Source organism: Wolffia australiana, chromosome 18, assembly GCF_029677425.1.
Source record: "Wolffia australiana isolate 7733 chromosome 18, ASM2967742v1".
NCBI classification, from domain to species: Eukaryota; Viridiplantae; Streptophyta; class Magnoliopsida; order Alismatales; family Araceae; genus Wolffia; species Wolffia australiana.
Window position 1 is genome coordinate 6,184,056 of NC_135852.1, and position 20,749 is coordinate 6,204,804.

General features: G+C 39.6%; 2 protein-coding genes across 2 annotated transcripts; one reads left to right on the plus strand and one right to left on the minus strand.

Annotated features, from left to right (window-relative positions):
* Positions 1 to 5,253: 5,253 nt before the first annotated feature.
* LOC144714845 (rac-like GTP-binding protein 5) lies at positions 5,254 to 8,247 on the plus strand. Its single transcript, XM_078589635.1, has 7 exons — positions 5,254 to 5,383; positions 6,340 to 6,427; positions 6,513 to 6,622; positions 6,734 to 6,797; positions 7,745 to 7,809; positions 7,873 to 7,938; positions 8,022 to 8,247. The coding sequence occupies exons 1-7, from the start codon at positions 5,285 to 5,287 to the stop codon at positions 8,121 to 8,123; spliced, it is 594 nt and encodes a 197-aa protein (XP_078445761.1). The 5' UTR covers positions 5,254 to 5,284; the 3' UTR covers positions 8,124 to 8,247.
* A 384-nt stretch (positions 8,248 to 8,631) lies between these two features.
* On the minus strand, positions 8,632 to 9,559 carry SKP1 (S phase kinase-associated protein 1). The gene is made up of 2 exons (XM_078589636.1): positions 9,152 to 9,559; positions 8,632 to 8,944 (listed from the first exon to the last, which is right to left on the minus strand). Exons 1-2 carry the CDS (start codon positions 9,488 to 9,490, stop codon positions 8,771 to 8,773), a joined length of 513 nt encoding a protein of 170 aa, XP_078445762.1. The 5' UTR covers positions 9,491 to 9,559; the 3' UTR covers positions 8,632 to 8,770.
* Positions 9,560 to 20,749: the final 11,190 nt, after the last annotated feature.

Here is a 20,749-nt window from a genome sequence, read left to right on the forward strand (position 1 = left end):
CCATTTCAATTAAATATAAGATATGTTATAATCATAATATTGAACTGTGACATCATATAAATATTTCAAGACCCATATAACAATAATTATGATTCAAGGAAAGAATAACTATTTTATTGTATGATGTTACTAATTGTATGTGTAATTATATTAAAAAATTATAATACTGAATTCTATTCAATAAGTCTGCATTTAAAAAGGCTGTATCCAACTTGTGTTTATTAAGGAAAGATATTCTGAGAATATTAATAACATAAATAATTTAATATTATGAGAGATCGACTGAAATCATTAGCTCTGTAATAAAACTATGTTAAATATCTTTTTCGATAATAATTTAATGAAAAGGTATTGAGTTTATAAAAGATAAAAATTAAAACAAGTGAGACGGATACTTGAAATACTTATATGACAAAGAATTGAGCTTATAATTCTTATGTAAGAATATTAAATAATATCATAAATATTTTATGTTTGATGATAATTGAAATTTATTAGGATACTTATTAAACATCACTAGATTGAATGAGATGTAGTAAATATTACATGATTTAAGACTTTTGGATTTAGAATGCAGCTTTAATTTCATAAAATTTTAAAACTGGTTCTTACAATATATTTCCGGTTAGCCTATAAATACATTGAAACTTGATTCTAATAAAAATATATATTTTATAGCTAAAATATTTGCTCCACAGCTATTTTGTGATAAAAATATAATCCTAAATAGTATGATATTTTTAATCATCATTTATTATATTATACAAGCTTGCCTTCACCGTAATGAACATAAATGCCTGCCGTTAAGCCTTTAATTGTTTCATACACATTTAGAATTGAAATAAGATTTACTCAAATTTAAAAGCATGTGTGTCCAATACTTGCTCCATATCTTTTGACCCTTACACATTATGTGGTCATAAGGAAAGTTACAATTTTTTTATAAATCATGTAAATTAACCGTAATTTCTAGTTCATGAAAAGGACTATAATTATTGAGTTTAAGTAAACAAATTCATCCAAAATAAAGCTCTGCAAATTTTTTGTTGTTGTAGAATAAGGATAAACATAACATGTTATATCTGGACCTTGAAGCCGACACAGAAGCGACAAAAGATCTCAATATTTAAGACAATGCAGTAACATCTGTAGAGATTTTATTGAATGTTTATTCTTACTCAGAAGGCTAAGGCTATATGAATTATTAAAATATATAGGCAAATTTTACCGTGATAATCTGGATAAGAGAACACATTCTACAAGATTTGGAAATACCCTGTATATATCTAAAGTTTATAATATAAATCCTTATCCTCAATCAAATATCTACTAGCATAAGACATAGTGTGGAAGATAACTCATTAGCTCCTTCTCTCTACATATGCCTTGAATAAACTTATTGCTGCCTATTTCAACCCCCAATTTTAATCGTAATAATCCATAAATTGGGATAAAATATGATGTTTTAATACTCTCATTTATGCAACGATATCTGTAATTTTTTGCTTAATTGGTAGTAAGGATCCAGTCCATAAGGACCATGTAATTAGAGAATAAATTTCTGTGAAAAATAAATTTTAAATTTTAAATATATATATATTATATTTTAAACTATTTTTCAGGAAAAAATCATTAAAAGGAAAGATATCTAGGTCAAATTATTTTAAGTAAGTAAAAATATTTTTTTAATATATTCTATTAATTTGGGATTTTTTAGAGCGTGCAATCAATTCAAATAAGTTCAATACTTCAATCTGGGACTTCATGTGAAGAATTTGCATGTGATTGTGGTAGACAAAAGCCAAATCTCCATGAAGCAGATTTGAACAGTGGTATGAGGTACATAGAAAATGGTGTGTCTTTTGGATATATGGTTGATGTTTTAGAATTTTTTAATATGTTAGAAATATTTTCCTCTAGGCCATTTACTGAAATGTTCACCTAGAGAAAAAGATGTGAAAATTAAAAATAGTAGAGATCACAAAAACTTTGTTGTCACTTCCTCCCAAGGGCCAAATGGTGCTTGTTCTTCAAGATTATTAATGAAAATTGAACTCTCTCTCTCCCACACTCTCCTTCAAATAAATCAGATACAATATGCCAGCATAACAAGTTGGGAGAAAATCCAAGATGAGAAACAAACAGAGGGAAAAAGAGTATAAATAGATGTGTCATAACTCTCTCAGAATAAGCATTTAACCCCATGGGAAGGAACCACTAGTATCACTTGAAAACTGCATTGGATCCACTTATCTTCCCTCCCCCATTTAAAAATGCACCTATGAAATTCAAATTGTGGGTTAGTTCCACAATTCTTGCCTTTACTTTTACTGGTTATTTTGAAAGGCATAGTGGTTTTGAAGAATGAATTTCTGGGTGTTGCACCTCTTTTTATGGTCCACGGCTTGGATTTCTTGTTATGGTCTGAGAACTCGCATGGGAATCTCTTTTTCCCATTTTACATTTGAAATTCACCCTTTTATTCACCTATGTCCGATGTTTCAAGATAAAATTCCAAGAAGTTGAGAGAAAAATACAATTGAATTTAAGAATTCAACAGGGATGTCTCAGAGATCAATACAATACATAAGATTTTTAAAATTTAATTTCACAAAAAAACAGAACAGGGACAGAGGATGCAAAAATTTGGTGTAATACTATGCAAGTGGACCTAAAAAAAATGGATCTGTACTTGGGCAAAGCAATAGGGCAAGAAGGGTGGCAGGGCATGCCTAGAGAGAAGAGCAGCTGGCCAGCTCTGTAGCATGGGCAGCACAGCTAGCATTGTGGCACGGGCTAGGCGGGGAGCCCATTGTTAGAGCAAGCATTGTGATATACGGCAAGTGGTAGAGAGGTACAAAAATTTCTGGCTCCAATACCGGGTGAATCGAAGAGAAAATTATTGATTTAATTAACGAATAAGGGATGACATGAGCTTAGATTTTTTGAGAGAGAGAAGGGCCTAACATCTAATTCGCTATAAACATGGAACGTAAAATGATGTATAAACCATCACCATAAGACTGGCATCAAGTCAAACACATTCTCTGTTAGATATAATTGAGTATACATCTCCGACATAAATTATTTAAAATTTTAACCTCTCCATCAATGCGTATGGCGATTCAGATTGAGGAGGGTCTACGGTTGACATAATCTGAACAAGTGGATGTCTTATTTGTCTCAGCAACAGCTTCATCAATTGGATCTCCGTAAAGGAACATGTGGTTGCACAATGTATAATGAAAGCAGAGTGCAGAGACTGCCAATGCAAGTACTGTGATCATTTAAATAAGGTCACTCATTATCACATTATCTCAATCCAGTATGACACGTTCGCATGCCTCTTATACTAAGAAACTAAGAGAAAACCATGCTACCGCATGTAACATCATATCATCAAAGTACGCAAGACACCCAACAACATTAAGACACGTAACATCGCGCTAATAACGTTAAGATTGAGATCCAACGTTCCAATTCTCTCGAGGAAAGATCATCTCTCTAAATGTAAGGAACAACTACATATTTGGTAAACAATTCTGGCCCAATCTTCTTCTTTCTTCTCTTTTCGACTTTATCTTTGCAAAAGGAACGAGAGATTGAGAGATAAACGAAGAGAGGCAAGAAGCGAAGAAGAGCGCGAGAGAGAAGTAGATGAGAGACTTGAGGGAGAGTGCGATAATATAGAGAAGAGAAAGTGTAAAATTAAGAGAAGAGAGGTATGGAAGAGAAGGAAACGGGAGTTTGAGAAGAGAGGTAGACAGAAGAACGAAAAAGGTGAGAGAGAGAAGATAGAAGACAGACCAGAAAAATAAAATTAGGAGAAGAGAGAAGACAGACTAGAAATAAAATTTGGAGAAGAGAGAAGACAGACCAGAAAAATAAAATTAGGAGAAGAGAGAAGACAGGCCAGACAAAAACGAAAGACCGTAGATAGAAGTGAAGGACAGATATGCGAGAGAAGTTAGGGAGAAAAACAAGTTGAGACAAGAGAGAGAGAGAAATTCGTAAGGCAGAAGAGAGATTTAAGAGAGAGAGAGAGACAGAGACAGAGTCTCTCATTCCAACGAAAGTAATTCCCGGCCCAACGCAAACCTCTCTCTGCCTCTCTCTCTCTCTCTGTCTCTCTCTGTGTCTCTCTCTCTCCCTCTCCCTCTCTCCCTCAGTCCCTCTCCTTCTTTCCCCCTCTCTCTCTGCTCCCTCTCTCTCTCTCCGTATCTCCCTCTCTCTCTTTCTCTCCCAACCTCCCTCTCTCTCTCCCCCTACGTTTTCTCTCTCTCCCCACCTATCTCTCACCTATCTCTCTCTCTCCCGCCACGTTCTCTCTCGCTCCCTACCTCTCTCTCCCCTATCTCTGCCTCTCTTTCTCTCTCCCTACCTCCCTTTCTCTCTCTCTCTCTTTCCCTCCCTCCCTCCCTCTCGTTTCCTCTCTCTCTCCCTCCCTCCCTCTCTCTCCCCCCCTCCCTCTCTCTCCCTGCCTCTCTCTCTCTCTTTATTTCCTTAACTCCCTCCCTCTCGCTTCCTCTCTCTCTATCTCTCCGTACCTCCCTCTCTCTCCCTGCCTCTCTCTCTTTCTCTCTCCCTACCTCGCTCTCTTTCTCTTTCCCTAACTCCCTCCCTCTCGCTTCCTCTCTCTCCCTACCTTCCTCCCTCTCGCTTTCTCTCTCTCTCCCTCCCTCTCGTTTCCTCTCTCTCTCTTTCTCTCTCTCTCTCTCTCTCTCTCTCTCTCTCTCTCTCTCTCTCTCTCTCTCTCTCTCTCTCTCTCTCTCTCTTTCTCTCTCTCTCTCTCTCTCTCTTTCTCTCTCTCTCTCTCTCTCTCTCTCTATCTCTCTCTCTCTATCTCTCTCTCTCTCTCTCTCTCTCTCTCTCTCTCTCTCTCTCTCCCTACCTTCCTCCTCCGCGCTTCCGCTCTCTCCCTCTCTCTCTACCTCCCTCTCGCTTCCTCTCTCTCTCTCTCCCTACCTCCCTCCTTCTCGCTTCCTCTCTCTCTCTCCCTACCTCCCTCCTTCTCGCTTCCTCTCTCTCTCTCTCCCTACTTCCCTCTCGCTCCATCCCTTCTCTCTCTTCTTCCTCTTCTGTTTCTGGCAATTAACGCGGAATTCCTGGAGAGGAAGGAAGCGAAGGCGTCGGGTCCTTCGTGCCCCGGCCTTTCGTCCGAACCCACCAGTTTCATCGCGATCGATCCAGCCAAGCGAATGCACGCGGCAACTTTGCTGCATTTGATTCATCACAAATCGCTCAGTTGAATCTCCGGTGAGATCAAAGCTGAATCGACGGTGAGATGAGCGCCACGAGATTCATCAAGTGCGTCACCGTCGGCGACGGCGCTGTCGGGAAGACCTGCCTCCTCATTTCCTACACCAGCAACACCTTCCCCACTGTTCGTTTCCCTTCTTCGATCTTCATTTGATTTTTCTTTCTCCACTGTTGATCTTCCGGTTGTTTGTTCTTCGAGGATTTTCTAAGCTAAATTTGCATAGAAAGATCTAGTTACTTGCATGTTATTCGAGGATTTTTTTTTTCGCATAGAGGATTTTTTGCTTGTTCGTCGAGGATTTTCTAAGCTAAACTTGCATAGAAAGATCTAGTGACTTGCATGTTATTCGAAGATTTTTTTTTTGCGCAGAGGATTTTTTGCTTGTTCTTCGAGGATTTTATTAGCTAAATTTGCATTGAATGATCTAGTTACTTGCATGCTCTTCGAGGATTTTTTTTTCACATAGAGGATTTTTTTGTTCGTCGAGGATTTTCTAAGCTAAATTTGCATAGAAAGATCTAGTGACTTGCGTGTTCTTCGAGGATTTTTTTTTTTGCATCGAGGATTTTTTGCTTGCTCTTCGAGGATTCTGTCGTGATGGAACGTTAAACGAAAGAATCTACGAATTGATCGTTTGACCAAAGAATTTTTTCCGCACTCGACTCTCCGATTTCTTGATCGTCGCAGGATCGTGAGAGGTAAAATAGAACGAAATAATTTCAGGATAACGTTATTATTGGAATGACTTGCATGGTATTTCTCGGATTATTATTAAACAAAGGAATAAACTGACTCTCCTATTACGCAATCGTCGCAGGATCGTAAAAAGTGAAATAAAAGGAAACGATTTTGGAATTCGATAATTGCATGGCATTTCTCGGAATATTCTTGAACGAAGGAATAAAATGACGTTCCGATTGGCGCAACTTTTTTTCTGAATTCCAGAGATTGTCTATCGTTTTTGCATCGTTAACTTGATAGATCTGTATATCTTTCGCTGCAAAGGAATTTTCAACTCGATTAAATGAGACGCAATCTCATGATCTTCGTTCTTCTTCTTCTCTTTTTGTGGAGAACAGGATTATGTGCCAACAGTGTTTGATAACTTCAGCGCAAATGTGGTGGTTGATGGCAGCACCGTCAACCTGGGCTTGTGGGATACGGCAGGTGAAATTTTTATTTTCTCTTATATTTTCTAAAGTTTTGTCATTTCATACGACCAATAAACTATGCTTTCATGAGATATTATCAGGCCAGGAAGATTACAATAGGCTAAGACCTTTGAGTTACCGCGGTGCGGATGTGTTCTTGCTGGCGTTCTCTCTTATTAGCAAGGCCAGCTATGAAAATGTTTCCAAGAAGGTGAGATCAGCGAATTTTCGACCCTTTTTTTTTCTTTTTCTTTTTCTTGCGCTTCGCTTAAATTCTGATTATAATCGGGGAAATGTGTTAATTTTTTCTTGACACGTTCAGTGGATCCCAGAACTGAGGCATTACGCGGCCGGCGTTCCCATAATTCTTGTCGGGACAAAACTTGGTATGTTGATCTCTCTAATATTTTTAGTTCTTATTTCTATATAATTATTTTCTGATTAAGAGAATTTCATTTCTTTATTTTCTCCGTTTAGATTTACTCATTCGAACCTCGCGCGTTTTTTATCTAACTGACTAATTTTTAAATAAAAGTTTAATTTTCATTTACGAAATGACTATAAAATAAACGATTCAGACCCCTGATTTAAATGGAACTTTAATGTAAAAAAAATGAAAAAGATACTTTTACTTCCAATAGACATACATCTAAAAAACTTTCATTTTAATTTTTAGATTTATTGGTTTCCTTGCCGAGCCTTCGTAGGATAAAGACTTTTTTTATTCCTAACTAAAAAGTAAATGGAGAAAAAAAAAGTCTGTGTGTACTGAACAGAGTCTACTACTGATGTTGACGTCCGATGAGTCCCCCACGTTTTCTAAATAAATCAATAATCATGTAATTCCAGAATGATGTAATTTTATTTGATTTTCATGATACTGCATTTATGTTAGGTCGGTAGAAACAAATCCGGTATATTCACTCGTTCAAGAATGTTTTGAGAAATGATTAACAAGTATCTCTAATAATCGAGTAGTTTTTTTACTGTTTCATTTCATTTCGCTTTTCATAGTCCTGCATACATCCTCAATTCGTATAAAATGTTTGGAATGACTGCCTCTCCGATAACACATGTAATTACGTCGTTCTGGTAATCACAAAATAATCCTTCAATTTAACTATACTTTCGGAATCCACATCCATCGTTTAGAACAAACAACTCCAAATTAATAGTTCATTTAATAATTCTATGAGAACTGCATTACTAGTGATTACAATATTGTTTCGTTATACTTCACTTTTTACAATATTGCATCCACTCATTTGTGGAAAATAATTTTACAAAGAACAAGTCATTAAACCATATTTACTTGCTAAAACTTTTGTCTCAGATCTCCGGGAAGACAAACAATTCTTCATAAACCACCCAGGGGCTGTGCCCATCTCCACCTCACAGGTGAAGATTTCTTCCTAGATTATCAATTTCTCTCTCTAAATGCAGCACTTTCTCTCTATACAGGGAGAAGAACTAAAGAGGCAAATAGGGGCCGCAGGCTACGTAGAGTGCAGTTCTAAAACCCAGCAAGTTGTACCCTAATGTCTTTGATCTCCTAAATCCACCGTCCATTTCTGAATCAACGGCTGATCTTTTCTGAATTGTTTCACCAGAATGTGAAGGCCGTGTTCGACAACGCCATCAAAGTGGCGCTTCTGCCTCCCAAGAACAAGAAGAAGAAGGGCAAATCTCACAAGGGCTGCAGCATACTGTGAAAACCTAGACAGAGAAACAGACAGACCCTCTTTTTTTTATTTATCATTGTATTCTCTCTCATTGTTCTGCGCATTTGTGGGTGCAATAAAGACGATAGAAACATGCAGAAAGAGTTAAGACTGAGATTATCAGAGTTGTACCAGAGATGGGTCTGAGGAAAGAAGAGCGCTTTCTCTCTCTAGAAATATAGAGAGAAGGGAGGATTATTCTAAGGCCCAAGTGTCCCTACCGTACACTGTGAAAACCTAGAGAGAGAAAGACCGACGGACCCTTCTTTGCTTCTTGTAATAAAGTCGATGGAAAAACAGAGAAAGAGCAAAGATTCAGTTTTTCAGAGTTCAACAGCTTTCTCTCTCTAGAGGTTTGCACTCTAGAGAGATAATGAGATGGGATGGCTCAAGTCTAACAAGGACTGCAGTATATTGATTATTGAGAAAACCTAGAGAGAGAAAAACTGACATTTTTTTTCTCCGTGTATTCTCTCTCATTGTACTGCGCATTTGAGGGTGCAATAAAGACGATAGAAACATACAGAAAGAGTAAAGACTGAGTTTATCAGAGTTGCACCAGTGATGGGTCTGAGGAAAAGCGACAGCTTTCTCCCTCTAGATTTTCTCTCTCTAGAAGGATCGAGAGATGAAATGGTTTACTCGAAGGCCCAAGCGTTTTCCCTGCGAACTTCTTCCTCTTCCTCGGGTGTGAAGTCGTTCTTGATGTTAAAAGTCTTCCGGATCTCCTCCGGCGTCTTTCCCTTGATCATATCCGCCACCGTCTGGCAGGTCAGATCAAGCAAGCTCTTTATGTTCAAGTAGTTCGCCGCCTGCCACAACCCAGATCAAGAATCATTCAAAAGGAAAGCCTCAAATGACGTAAAAATCCAGCCAAAAATCGAACATCATCAAATCTTCAGGAATAAGTTTCCAACAGCATCATCAACGATTTAGGGCAGGCGAAAGAAGGGGATAAACAAGAAAGAATTGCAAAATTTTAGAATCAAACCCAAAAATCGACAGGCAGAGAGCCATACCAGGATGAGATCGAAGAGCGTGGCCTGATCCACCTTGACGAATTCCGCATCCCAGGCTTTAAGTTCATCCTCGACACCCCGCTCACCGCCAAGAAGAGACACCCCATCGGAGCCTTTTGTCGTGGACGCGGCAGCGGAGGCCTCCACATGCTTCTTACAGTACTCGATCACCTTGGACAAGATCTTGCTGGTGACATTAGGAAGGGGGATGCCGTTGTCCGCGCAATCGTCTTCGATCATGTGTTTGATCGTCTGAGACTCCATGGCAACCGCCTCGTCGACCTCGAACTCCTCTCCATCGGAACTCTTCAGCGTGATCTTCTTCCCCGTAGTCGCCATTACCCGCGTCGAGGAGAAGATCGAAGATCTGTCGAAACCCTAGAACGAGCGACTCTGAAATTGATCGGAAATTCGTTTATTTGATATATAGGGGACGATCGAAGAGACGCGTGGAGAAGCACGGCAATTGGGGAAAAATGGACGGTCAGATTTCGACAGAGGTGTGATCGCTGACCGTCGGATGGATGGTCCCTGATGTCCTGGGGCCCACAGGAGTCCACCGACTTTTGCGGTTTCTGTTTGGTTTGCGGAAATCTCGAAGTGGGGGCAGTTGTAAACTGGTGGGGCCTGTTATGCTCACTTAGTTAGAGTTAAGTGTGCAATTATGTTTGGCCCAAGTGATTAGTGGGTTAATTGATTAACCCTCCCCATTCATCCAAGAAGACGAGCTTGAGGGTCAGGTTTAGGGATCGACATGTCCGGATGACAATGACGTGTGACTAGGGAACGGCACGTCCGGGAGGTGACGCCCCAGATGTGACGGGATGGATGACGATCCATGACAGACACATCCTAGAATTTCGGAAAAATTCATCATTTTCACGTCACAGTCATGATTAGTGGTGTCTAGGGAACGGCACGTCCGGGACGTGACGGGACGCTGACGGGTTGTGACGAACGGTGACGTGACGAAATGCTCGTCACGTCACCGTCACGTCACTCGTCTGAGGATTTTCAAAAAATCCGTCACTGTCATGTCACTCGTACTCCCCTTCTCGTTTTGTCACGTCACCGTCACGGTGACGGCGTCACAGTCACTAGTGACGGAAAATTCCCGTAATAGAGATAGAGAGAGGGGATTGAGAGAGAGGGACTGAGAGAGAGAGAGAGATCGGAGAGAGAGAGAGAGAGAGAGAGAGAGAGAGAGAGAGAGAGAGAGAGAGATCGGGAGAGAGAGAGAGAGAGAGAGTGGGAGAGAGGGAGAGAGATCGGGAAAGAGAGAGAGAGAGAGAGAGAGAACAAAAGAGAGAACGAAAGAGAGAGAGCGAGAGAGAAAGAGAGAACGAGAGAGGGAGAGAACTAGAGAGAGAGAGAGAGAGAGAGAGAGAACAAAAGAGAGAACGAAAGAGAGAGAGAGAGAGAAAGAGAGAACGAGAGAGGGAGAGAACTAGAGAGAGAGAGAGAGAGAACAAAAGAGAGAACGAAAGAGAGAGAGCGAGAGAGAAAGAGAGAACGAGAGAGGAAGAGAACTAGAGAGAGAGAGAGAGCAAAAGAGAGAACGAAAGAGAGAGAGCGAGAGAGAGAGAGCAAAAGAGAGAACGAAAGAGAGAGAGCGAGAGAGAGAGAGATCGAGAGAGGGAGAGAACGAAGAGAGAGAGAGAGAGAGAGAGAGAGAGAGAACAAAAGAGAACAAAAGAGAGAGAGCGAGAGAGAAAGAGAGAACGAGAGAGGGAGAGAACGAGAGAGAGAGAGAGAGAAAGAGAGAACGAGAGAGGGAGAGAACGAGAGAGAGAGAGAGAGAGAGAACAAAAGAGAGAACGAAAGAGAGAGAGAGAGAGAGAGAGAGAGACTTATTGAAATTCCGTCACGGACGTCATCCGTGACGGATTATTCGTCACGTCACTCGTCCGGACCACCCCGTCACCATCACAGGCGATCCTTCACTGTCACCGTCACCGTCACAGGCCCTCTGATTCGTCACCGTCACCGTCACGTCATCCGTCATGTGACCGTCACGGGGACGCATGACGTGACGGATGACGATTGCCGATCCCTAGTGGTGTCCCCGTCACGTCCCCATCACCAGACGGCGTCACCGTCACGTGTGACGGGAAAAACAACCATGTGGAGGAGAGAGAATTGGAGGGGCATATCTCCAATTATTTTTCGACGGCATCCTTTTGCGCACGCAAATTAATGCAGGGACTTTTCTGGACAATGCCAAAAAATCGAGTTAGCGACACCATGTGACAAAATCTCGGGCGTCGAAAAGCTTAAATCTAATGATTTTTAAGCTTTTGTCATTTTTAAAAATCCTTCACGGCCATCATCCGTGACAGCCGTCCTGTCACGTCACTCGTCTGAGGCCCTCCGTCAACATCACCTCACCGTCACACCCAGTTCGTCATCTGTCACCGTCACTGGCCCCTAATTTTGTTACCGTCACGTCATCCGTCATGTTGCCGTCACCGTGACGTGTGACATGACGGATGACGGCTGTCGTTCCCTACGTGTGACGTTGACATTGGTGGTTGGACGACAAACTCGCAATGATAGTGTCATCATCGACAGAGGTTGATGACGATGTTGATGTCGTTCATCTGCAGAGCCCCTAAACATTGTCATCATTCACATTGATGTTCATGGTGTTGTACCTTGACGTTAATCAGAGGGCAGAGACATCAATGACATAGAGATTGATATAGAGAGACGAAAAATAGGCAGTTCATCTACGAGATAAAGATAGAGATAGAGATTAAACTTTGGTGTCGTTCATGTTGATGTTCATCATTGTCCACTTGATGTTAATGTTGACATTGGCATCTACATATTCACAGAAAAAGGAAATGGCGTGACTTCAAACTCGATGATATAGAGATTGAGATAGAGAGACATTGGGAAATGTGAATGAAAACATATTTATAAACTCGTTATCTAACAGCAATGGTATCATCATATCCGGTATGTGATCCTCTATCATCGTCATCGTCATCGAGGAAGCTATCTGTGGCATTTGTCAAGGGCGTACACAGAATTGATCTTGATCAATGTTGTCATTATAGGGTGACGTTGACGGACAACGAACATGCAACAAGTGTCGATGCCTGGTTGGGCCGATCCTGACCCAACACCAACCAGGGTCATGTTGAGGCCTATTTCCAATGATCTCACAGGTTTTGAAATAAAGGATACCAAAGTATCCCATTACTTACACTAGTGACTAACATTTTCAGCATGTGTTTCATAAACATGGTGTTATGAAGCATTAAAATGCTTAAAGTGTTTTTATAAGCACGTGATTGAATAGGCTTCACCAAGGGGCAGCAATGGCAATGACCTCGATTTGGAAGAAATTGGTGGATCACTGTAGTGGAAGACGTTGAACGGAATTGAAACGGTATTCATACAACCATTGATCAAATCACCTATGCATGGATAAAATATCTGAATTCTCAGCTCCTCGAGTGATGGTATTTAGCCACTCAAGTGTGCTGCCTTAAAGAAAATACACACGATCCCAAGCACATATCCAACAATATTTATATTTTTTCTTATGAGCATAGAGTTCAATAAGGTTCGCATCCACAAGGAGAGTGTTATAGAAAAGAGCTCAGCTTGAACTTTTTTATCCATTTAGCTAGAGCTAGAGGTTCTAGAGACTAGTCAACTCCCCCTTTTCCAGTATGCTAGATTCACTACGACGCATAACTGAATCATTTCAAGTGGGGTTCGATTCATAAGATAATGAAAATATGGTTATGTTAATGCACCTAATAGTCATTCTGAGTGGAATGATTTTGAATAAGTATCAATCGGAAAAAAACCTTCACCCTGTCATCTCAAGGCCTGACAAGTTGCTTCCTCGCCGCAGCACATCTGTCTTTTAAGTTCTTTAAATATCTAAAAACTTTGATTTAATTGACTTTTGATAAATTTGAAATCATTATTTAATTTTATTTTGACTTTTCTTTCTTTCCAAACATTCGAACACCTTATCCCATTTTATTTCCAGAGTATACCATATTTCAATTTTAGATAGGCGATACAAGGAATCGTCCATTACCTCTATGAATGGGTGTCACACAGTCAAATCTCGAGCTAGGTTTCTTGCTCGGAATTGGCATGTGCCGGCCTCAGTGCTTGGAGCAGAACACTAAGCAGCCTTGATCTCTTGCAGCGGAAGCTTGTGCAATTGCTTAAGATCGCTTTAAAGGGGTTAGAGGAGATGTTGGTGCTAGGCACCGTCAGTGAATGGGGTCATCGCATTGATATATTAAAGAGTACATCAGGATTACATGGGGGAAGACAAGGGGTGTTACAAGGAACGAGACGAGGCTCCTTGTGCCGAGGTAATGTCGCCACACCGCCTCAAGGCCGCCGCTCCGTGCGCGCGTGCCCGCTCTGCCGTTACACAAGTGCGCCGGGCTGGGCGCCGTGCGCTGGCGGGCCTGGCGATCACACACGCCACCCCTGCCTTGACGATCACACACGCCACTGGCACCCATGTCAACACTCTAGCGCGCAGTTTGCGCGACGCCGCCGCATTCGATGCCCCTGAGCTGGGCACTGCGCGCCCAGCACTACCCGCAGGAGCGCTGTGCGCCCACTGTGCGCCCACTGTGCCGTCTCGGCGCTCTCTTTGCGCCACATGCCTTAGTCTCCTGGCGGGATGTCTCCCAACCGCGCCCCCCGCACACGCAATGCGCACGCTGCCCGCGCGGCCGCTGCGCGGCACCCCGCACAACTCCGCACGCTGCACCCGCAGCATGCCGCCCCGCCTGCGCGTCCCACACCCACGTGCAGCACTTCCCGCTCCCGCGCGCAGCGCTCGGCGCTGGCGCGTAGCATTGGCGCCTGCGCATAGCGCTTGGCTTTGGCGCGCGGCGCTTGGCGCACGCGCCCACACGTCGATCAGCCCGCGCGCCCAGCACGCGCGAACCATACCTGATCTGTCCCGCCTTGGGCGTGGACGGGCACGTGCGGAGTCTGTCGTGAATCACCACCGACAGTGGCAATGGCCTAATAGATCAGGTATTTGGGCATCGCTACCCATTATGACTCAGTCCTTAAAAATGTCGTGAGCCGAAATACAATGGACACACCCTCCCAATAAGCACGCAGGCCTCTGGGCAGGGAATGCTGCCTAGTTAGGGGCCTAACAATGGGTCATAGAATAATTTTAGGAATTGTTTCCAAATGTATGATTGAAAATACTAATTAGTTCTAATTAAAATACCATACTCTATGCTTTGGCTGCGCTAATGAGGGCTATGGCAGTGGATGTGAGTGGAGTGGAGCAAATGAAAGAAGTATCACCACTGATTGGAATGGAGATGGTCGTAGATACACATCGGTGAGTGATGAGAGCTGGGGCATGTGATAATGATTTTACCATCTTCGGTGGCGACCGAGATGGAAGCAGATACGCGCAAATGGATGGCAAAGTAAAAGCCTGCATGTATGATGATGAAAATCGAGGCTATCAAAGACAAGAACCAAGGAAACTAATGAAATCATGAGCCATGCAAAGAAAAAGATCACACTAACCTTGCTGTCACGTAACAAACAAACTGAGTGGTGTTTTATCTTCACGAGTTTTGATATGAACACTATCCCTTTCATCCTTCGCTCTTGGAATGCAATAACAGGCTCAAATGACATTCTGAATGAGTGAATCACTCCGATAATTGTAATTAGAAGTAAAATACAATGGTGCCATTTTACAAGCATGGGAGGGTATATTTATTGGTCCAATTTAATGGATGAATAGAGAAGGGAAATACTGAAATACAATCACAATTTTTATCCTCAAACTCCTTTTGGATTCTCATATATCGTAGCTTGAAGTTCAAGTGATCTAAGCCATCCAATTTTCTCTATCCTCTTATTTTCTCTCATGGGTAAAATGGCCAATGTGGCACAATACTACATTTTTAAATATAGGCCAATGTGGCACTATATTTAAAATATTTAAAGGAATTTTAAAATTTATGTTGACGTAGTAACAAAACAAGAGGTATGATATATAAGAATTTCATAATAAATTTATTATGAAAATGCATTTTCTCATTTAAGTTTTAATAACACATATTTTTTATCATACAAACGAGAATACGCACATAAAATACATTAAATAATTAGTAAAATAGGTTTTTCTAAGTGATTATTAACCTTCCAAATTAATTAACTATATTATCAGTTAGATTAGTTAATGTAGAATGGATTGAAACTAATCAAAAGATCGAGTCTCCACCCCAGGGATGCCAAGTTACACGACGTGTTCAAGAAGATACAAAGGAGTGTATTAACTCATGCATGGAGCTTGTATGTCATTAGTTACCAAGTACAAATAGTCCCTCATCATTGCATATTCATTGTATACAATTTCATCACTCACTTCCAACTACAACCTCATCACTTACCTAGTCATGTCATCATCTTACATACCAAGAGGTACATCATCTAATGCGAACATCACCCAACCATGCCATGTCATATGCCAAAAAATATTCATTTTCATAATGTAATGTGGGATTTGGAGAAGAAACTCCCCTATTGGGTCATGTCTCCTGATTGATTAATTGCTTAAGTCTCTTAGGGCCACACATTCCTCAATACATTGAATCTCATTGTCATATTTTTAAACAATGCATCTAAGAATCTGAAAATATATTCTCACCATTCCACTAAAGGGTAAGGAGGGCACTCAAAAAACATGACGGGATAGCTTTAGGAAACTTTCTCTGGGTGTTTTGTCCAAAGGGGATTTATTCCATTTATATTTCATGGAAACTTTTAACTTAAAACCGGATAATTTTAAGTATATATTCCAATCATCAATAAAAATTTTATGTAAATACTTCACCCTCTTGCTCCATGTACAAGTCTCATCAATAATTCCATAAGTCAATGGCTCCATGTTAGCTAACCTAATTAGTTAACTATATCATACATATAATTTTATTCCGTTTGAATGTATTTAACACAATAGTTAGGTAGAGCGGTAAATATTTGAGGTGACTAGGTAAACCAGATGCACTTGATGGTACAAGGGATTTTAGAATTTTTTTTATGGAGCCTTTCTATCAGCAGTTACTTAAAAAAAAAGTAATTGCTGATAGAAAGGCTCCATAAAAAAAATGACTTAATCGTGTGAAGAATGTAGGGTATGTTGTGATAGTTATTATTTGGTCGTCAAGCCAAATCACATCACCATGTTTAGTTAAGTTCATTGAATACAACATTACATTCATTATTATTCCATTGTAATGTTTATAATGAAGTCCATTAATACGTGCAATGACATAGTGAATTATGATGAGATCATAACACATAGATCATTATTCTTTAAACATGTATTCTAAATATTCTTATTTGATGGATAGTTGAGATGGACATCAAATTATCTGGATGGAATAGCACTATTGATTTATTTATATGATAAGTATAGATGATCCTTTGGGTATTAGTGTGGCGACAATAAGGACAAAATAGTGGGTGCTCTTGGAGAAAGAGTTCACTGAATTGGTCTGTATAAATCCCTGAACATTATTATACCTAAACGTCAATCAGGTTGATTCATGTGACTGTTATATAAGTGATCCACTGACCTGAGACTAAGGACATCTCAGTGATGGACGACTATATTTTGACAACGACTTCGTAGCTCAGATATAGGAAGAAGCCCACGAAGATAACTGAGTGGTTAAGATATGATCATCCACCCTCGGTATAAGAGGACATTGACTCAAGATAGTAAAGATATTGGTGGAGTTCTCTGATGATCCTCATTAAGCATCAGTACTAATTGAATGATGAAGTAGGGTTGAACAATCAACCATACCCTTTGTCATTAAAGAGTTTAACGTGGATGATGGATTAAACATATACGGTCACCAATGATGGTAAATGTTCTATGAGAGAGTTTAAACACAACATGGTATCTTCTAGAGCACGAGGTAGCTATGCACCCTATAGGCTGAGAACTTAACTTATCAATTTGGTTAAATTGATCCTTAGTTAATTAATATATATAATGATATAGTTAATTAATAAGATTGGTCAATAATTATTATTCGGCTCAAAAGTTATTTACTAGAATGATACGTGACCCTAGAGCGTCACATGCATAAGATCATAGGGCCATTAATGAGTATATTTTACTTTATGGGGTTTTGGAGAAAAACTTGTGATACAAATAGGGAAGGGATCCATTTTAGGCACCCAGTTCAGACAGGGTTAGGTGCCCCCCTCCCTTTTCTCCATTATATACACCCCTTCACTCAACCAAAGGAGATAGTATTCATGGTGAGAAGATCTTTAAGATATTCCAGAAGAGTTGGAAAAGTAGTGGAGATCCAAGAGCAACATGATCACATGGATAATTCTAGAGGCAAGGCATGTGAACGACTTTAGAAGGATTTCAAAGTAAGCAAGTCAACGGAGGAACAAGTTCACCATGAGGTACATATGATTTATTGATTTCATAGATCAATTTTGAATCGATAATCGCTTCTAGTGCATAGAAAAACATGCCTTCTATGATTCAACCAATGCAACATAACCCAACACTTTGTCCATTGCTCCTTCTTGAAGGCCTTGTGGATCTTCTTATCATTTTATAGAGTGAGAGGAGAGAGCAGATAAAAGAATAAAGGTGGGACCAAATCTGGCTGGCATGGGCACCAAAAATGGGTGGTCCCTTATTAATAATTTATTAAAAATTTTATTAAAATATTTATTATTAAAGTATATCGTCCAACGTCCTTCTAGTCTTATGTGTGTGACCCTCTAGCCCATAACTTGTTCCAATTAATAAATTTAAAGTAGTTTTTGATTTCTCTTGTGGAACCTTTATTTGTGGTCGGTTACCGTACATATATAATCCTTTGTCTATACATGACTCTCAAATGACTTGGAGTACAATTAATTGACAAACCCTAATCCTTTCATTCAGTTAGTACTAATGCATAATAGGGATCATTGGAGAACGTCTTCTCCAAAAATCTCGCCACCCTGGCCAGGGATTTATTTGCATTATCTTTCTTGTGTCAATCTCCTCTTATACCAAGGGCATATAATCCTATCTTGACTGACCAATCACCGTTATGTGCGTCCTAAAACATATGATATAAGACTTTATTTGAATCACATGATTAGAGATTTATAAGCTGTAGTCAAAACATAGGCATCCGTCCACCATATGCCCTAGGTGTCTCCGGTCCACAAATCACAACAACCGTAATATGAATGAACCCGATTGACTTATATGTATAATACCATTTAGGGATTCCTAAATATCAATTCAGTGAACTCTTTCTCTAAACAACACCCACCACATATGAATATTTAGAATATGTATTTAAAGGCTTGTGTTTACTGCATCATGATCTCATCATCATTGCATAAGCTGTAGCATGTTTTCATTAACTTCATTATAAATATCACACAAGAATAATAATCAATTTACTCTTCTTTCAACAAACTTCAATAAAACATGGCGGTATGATTGACATGACAGCCACATAATATCCACCATTAGAATTGAGAAATCACCTAAAATTCTAAAAATGTAAGAAAATCAAAATGTCTCAAGGAATACTCCAGATTATTTTTGGCTGTAGTTTCGTACACTATATTGGTATTCCATTATCTTGCATTAAATTACATTAATATAAATTAATAATCACTATGTTTTACAAAATCAATGATATCATGTATTATTTCACTAATTTAATTGTGTAAAAGACCAACAAAAACATATATCATTTTAATAATTAATGAAATATGATGAGATAATCCTACTTTGATTACCCACATATGAACATGTACAGTAGATGTTATTATTCATAGAAAAACATATGAGATGATCCTGCTTTGATTACTCATATATAAACGTGTATATTATACGTTATTATTCATAGAAAAACCTATAAGGACAACAAATATCTGAGTAGAAGAGCATTGCCTTCTCCTCTTCAATTGGTTATTAAGTGACCATTTTTGTGGAGAAACCAATGAGGGATAGTGGGTGCTTTTTGGAGATAGGATTTACTAAATTGGTAATGATGGATCCCTAGATAGTATTCTGCCTAAAATTAATCAGTTTAGTTCATGACCCATTTTTAAATTTGATCCTCAAGCCTAATACACCAAACACATATTGTCGACATACTGTCTTGTTTTGACTTTTAATTAGAGCTCTCTGATTTTGGGACTCCAAATCACAGAGTTTCAAATATAATAAGGTATCTATGGAGTTGGTTGTATGGTAAAGATAAAATCATGGATGGCCAATTAGGTTTGAAAATTAACCATATCCAAAGTTATTCGAAGAGTGCTATGTGGATTAAGGGATTTTGTATGTACGATAACAGTTGATGGATAAGTTACATATGTTGGTAGCATGCTTCCATTGTGCTCTAGAACATGCAATGTAACTTGTTGCCTAACTTGTTAGAGGCTCAACCTATCGGTTGGATCTAAATGATCAGCTATTCATTAATTCACATGTTATATATCAAATTCAAATAGTTCGGCTGACCAATATGCAACTACTTAGCCTAGAGGTACATTGACTAGATGTCTAATTACACCCGTAGGGTAACATTAAATATGTTCTTAGGTGACAAGGTCTATGTGAAGAAATTGTGAGACTTTTAATGAACACTATACCTGATTACACAAGACTTCCACATGGGAAGGGTACGGTGACGTATGTCATCCCATCTCCATGCACTCTCGACTGGTGATGGTGCAGATCAAAAATATGTCATCTTGTGTCCCATATCACATGTAATAAGAATAAATATGTCATGAATAGGACCGCATGGATACGACCAGAGGCTGGGCAGGTGGGCCACTTATGGCATCACACTAATGAACCAATAGATTACGTGTTCACATGTTATTATCATACTTGTTTTTCTCCTAAAACCTCTCTTAAACGAAAACTCTGTTTATTCCATAATTAAATCTCACAAAAGGATCAAAACCTTGAAAAAAACATTTTCAAAAATGAGAAATTTCAACAACAAAAAAAGCAAACATAAAACCCTAAGTCAGCAAATAAGACGGCGATCCCATGAACAAGAAGAAATACGTCATGAATAGCACCGCATGGATACCATTAGAGGCTAGGTAGGTGGGCGGCTGATGACATCACACTCAAGGAACCAACAGACTACGTGATCACACATTCTCATCATACTTTTTTTTCTCGTAAAACCTCACTTAAAAAACTTGTTTCTCCCACAATTAAATCTCACAAAAGGGACAAAACATTTTCCAAAATGAGAAATTTCAACAACAAAAAAAGTAAAAAAAAAACCTAAGTCAGCAAATAAGATGGAGATCCCATGAACAGGAAGAAATACGTCATGAATAGGACCGTATGGATACCACCAGAGGCTGGGTAGGTGGGCGGCTTAAGGCATCGCACTCAAGGAACAAACATACTACGTGATCACACATTCTCATCATACTTGTTTTTCTCCTTAAACCTCTCTTAACAACACTATTTTTTCCCACAATTAAATCTCACAAAAGGGACAAAACATTTTCGAAAATGGGAAATTTCAACAACAAAAATAGCAAAAA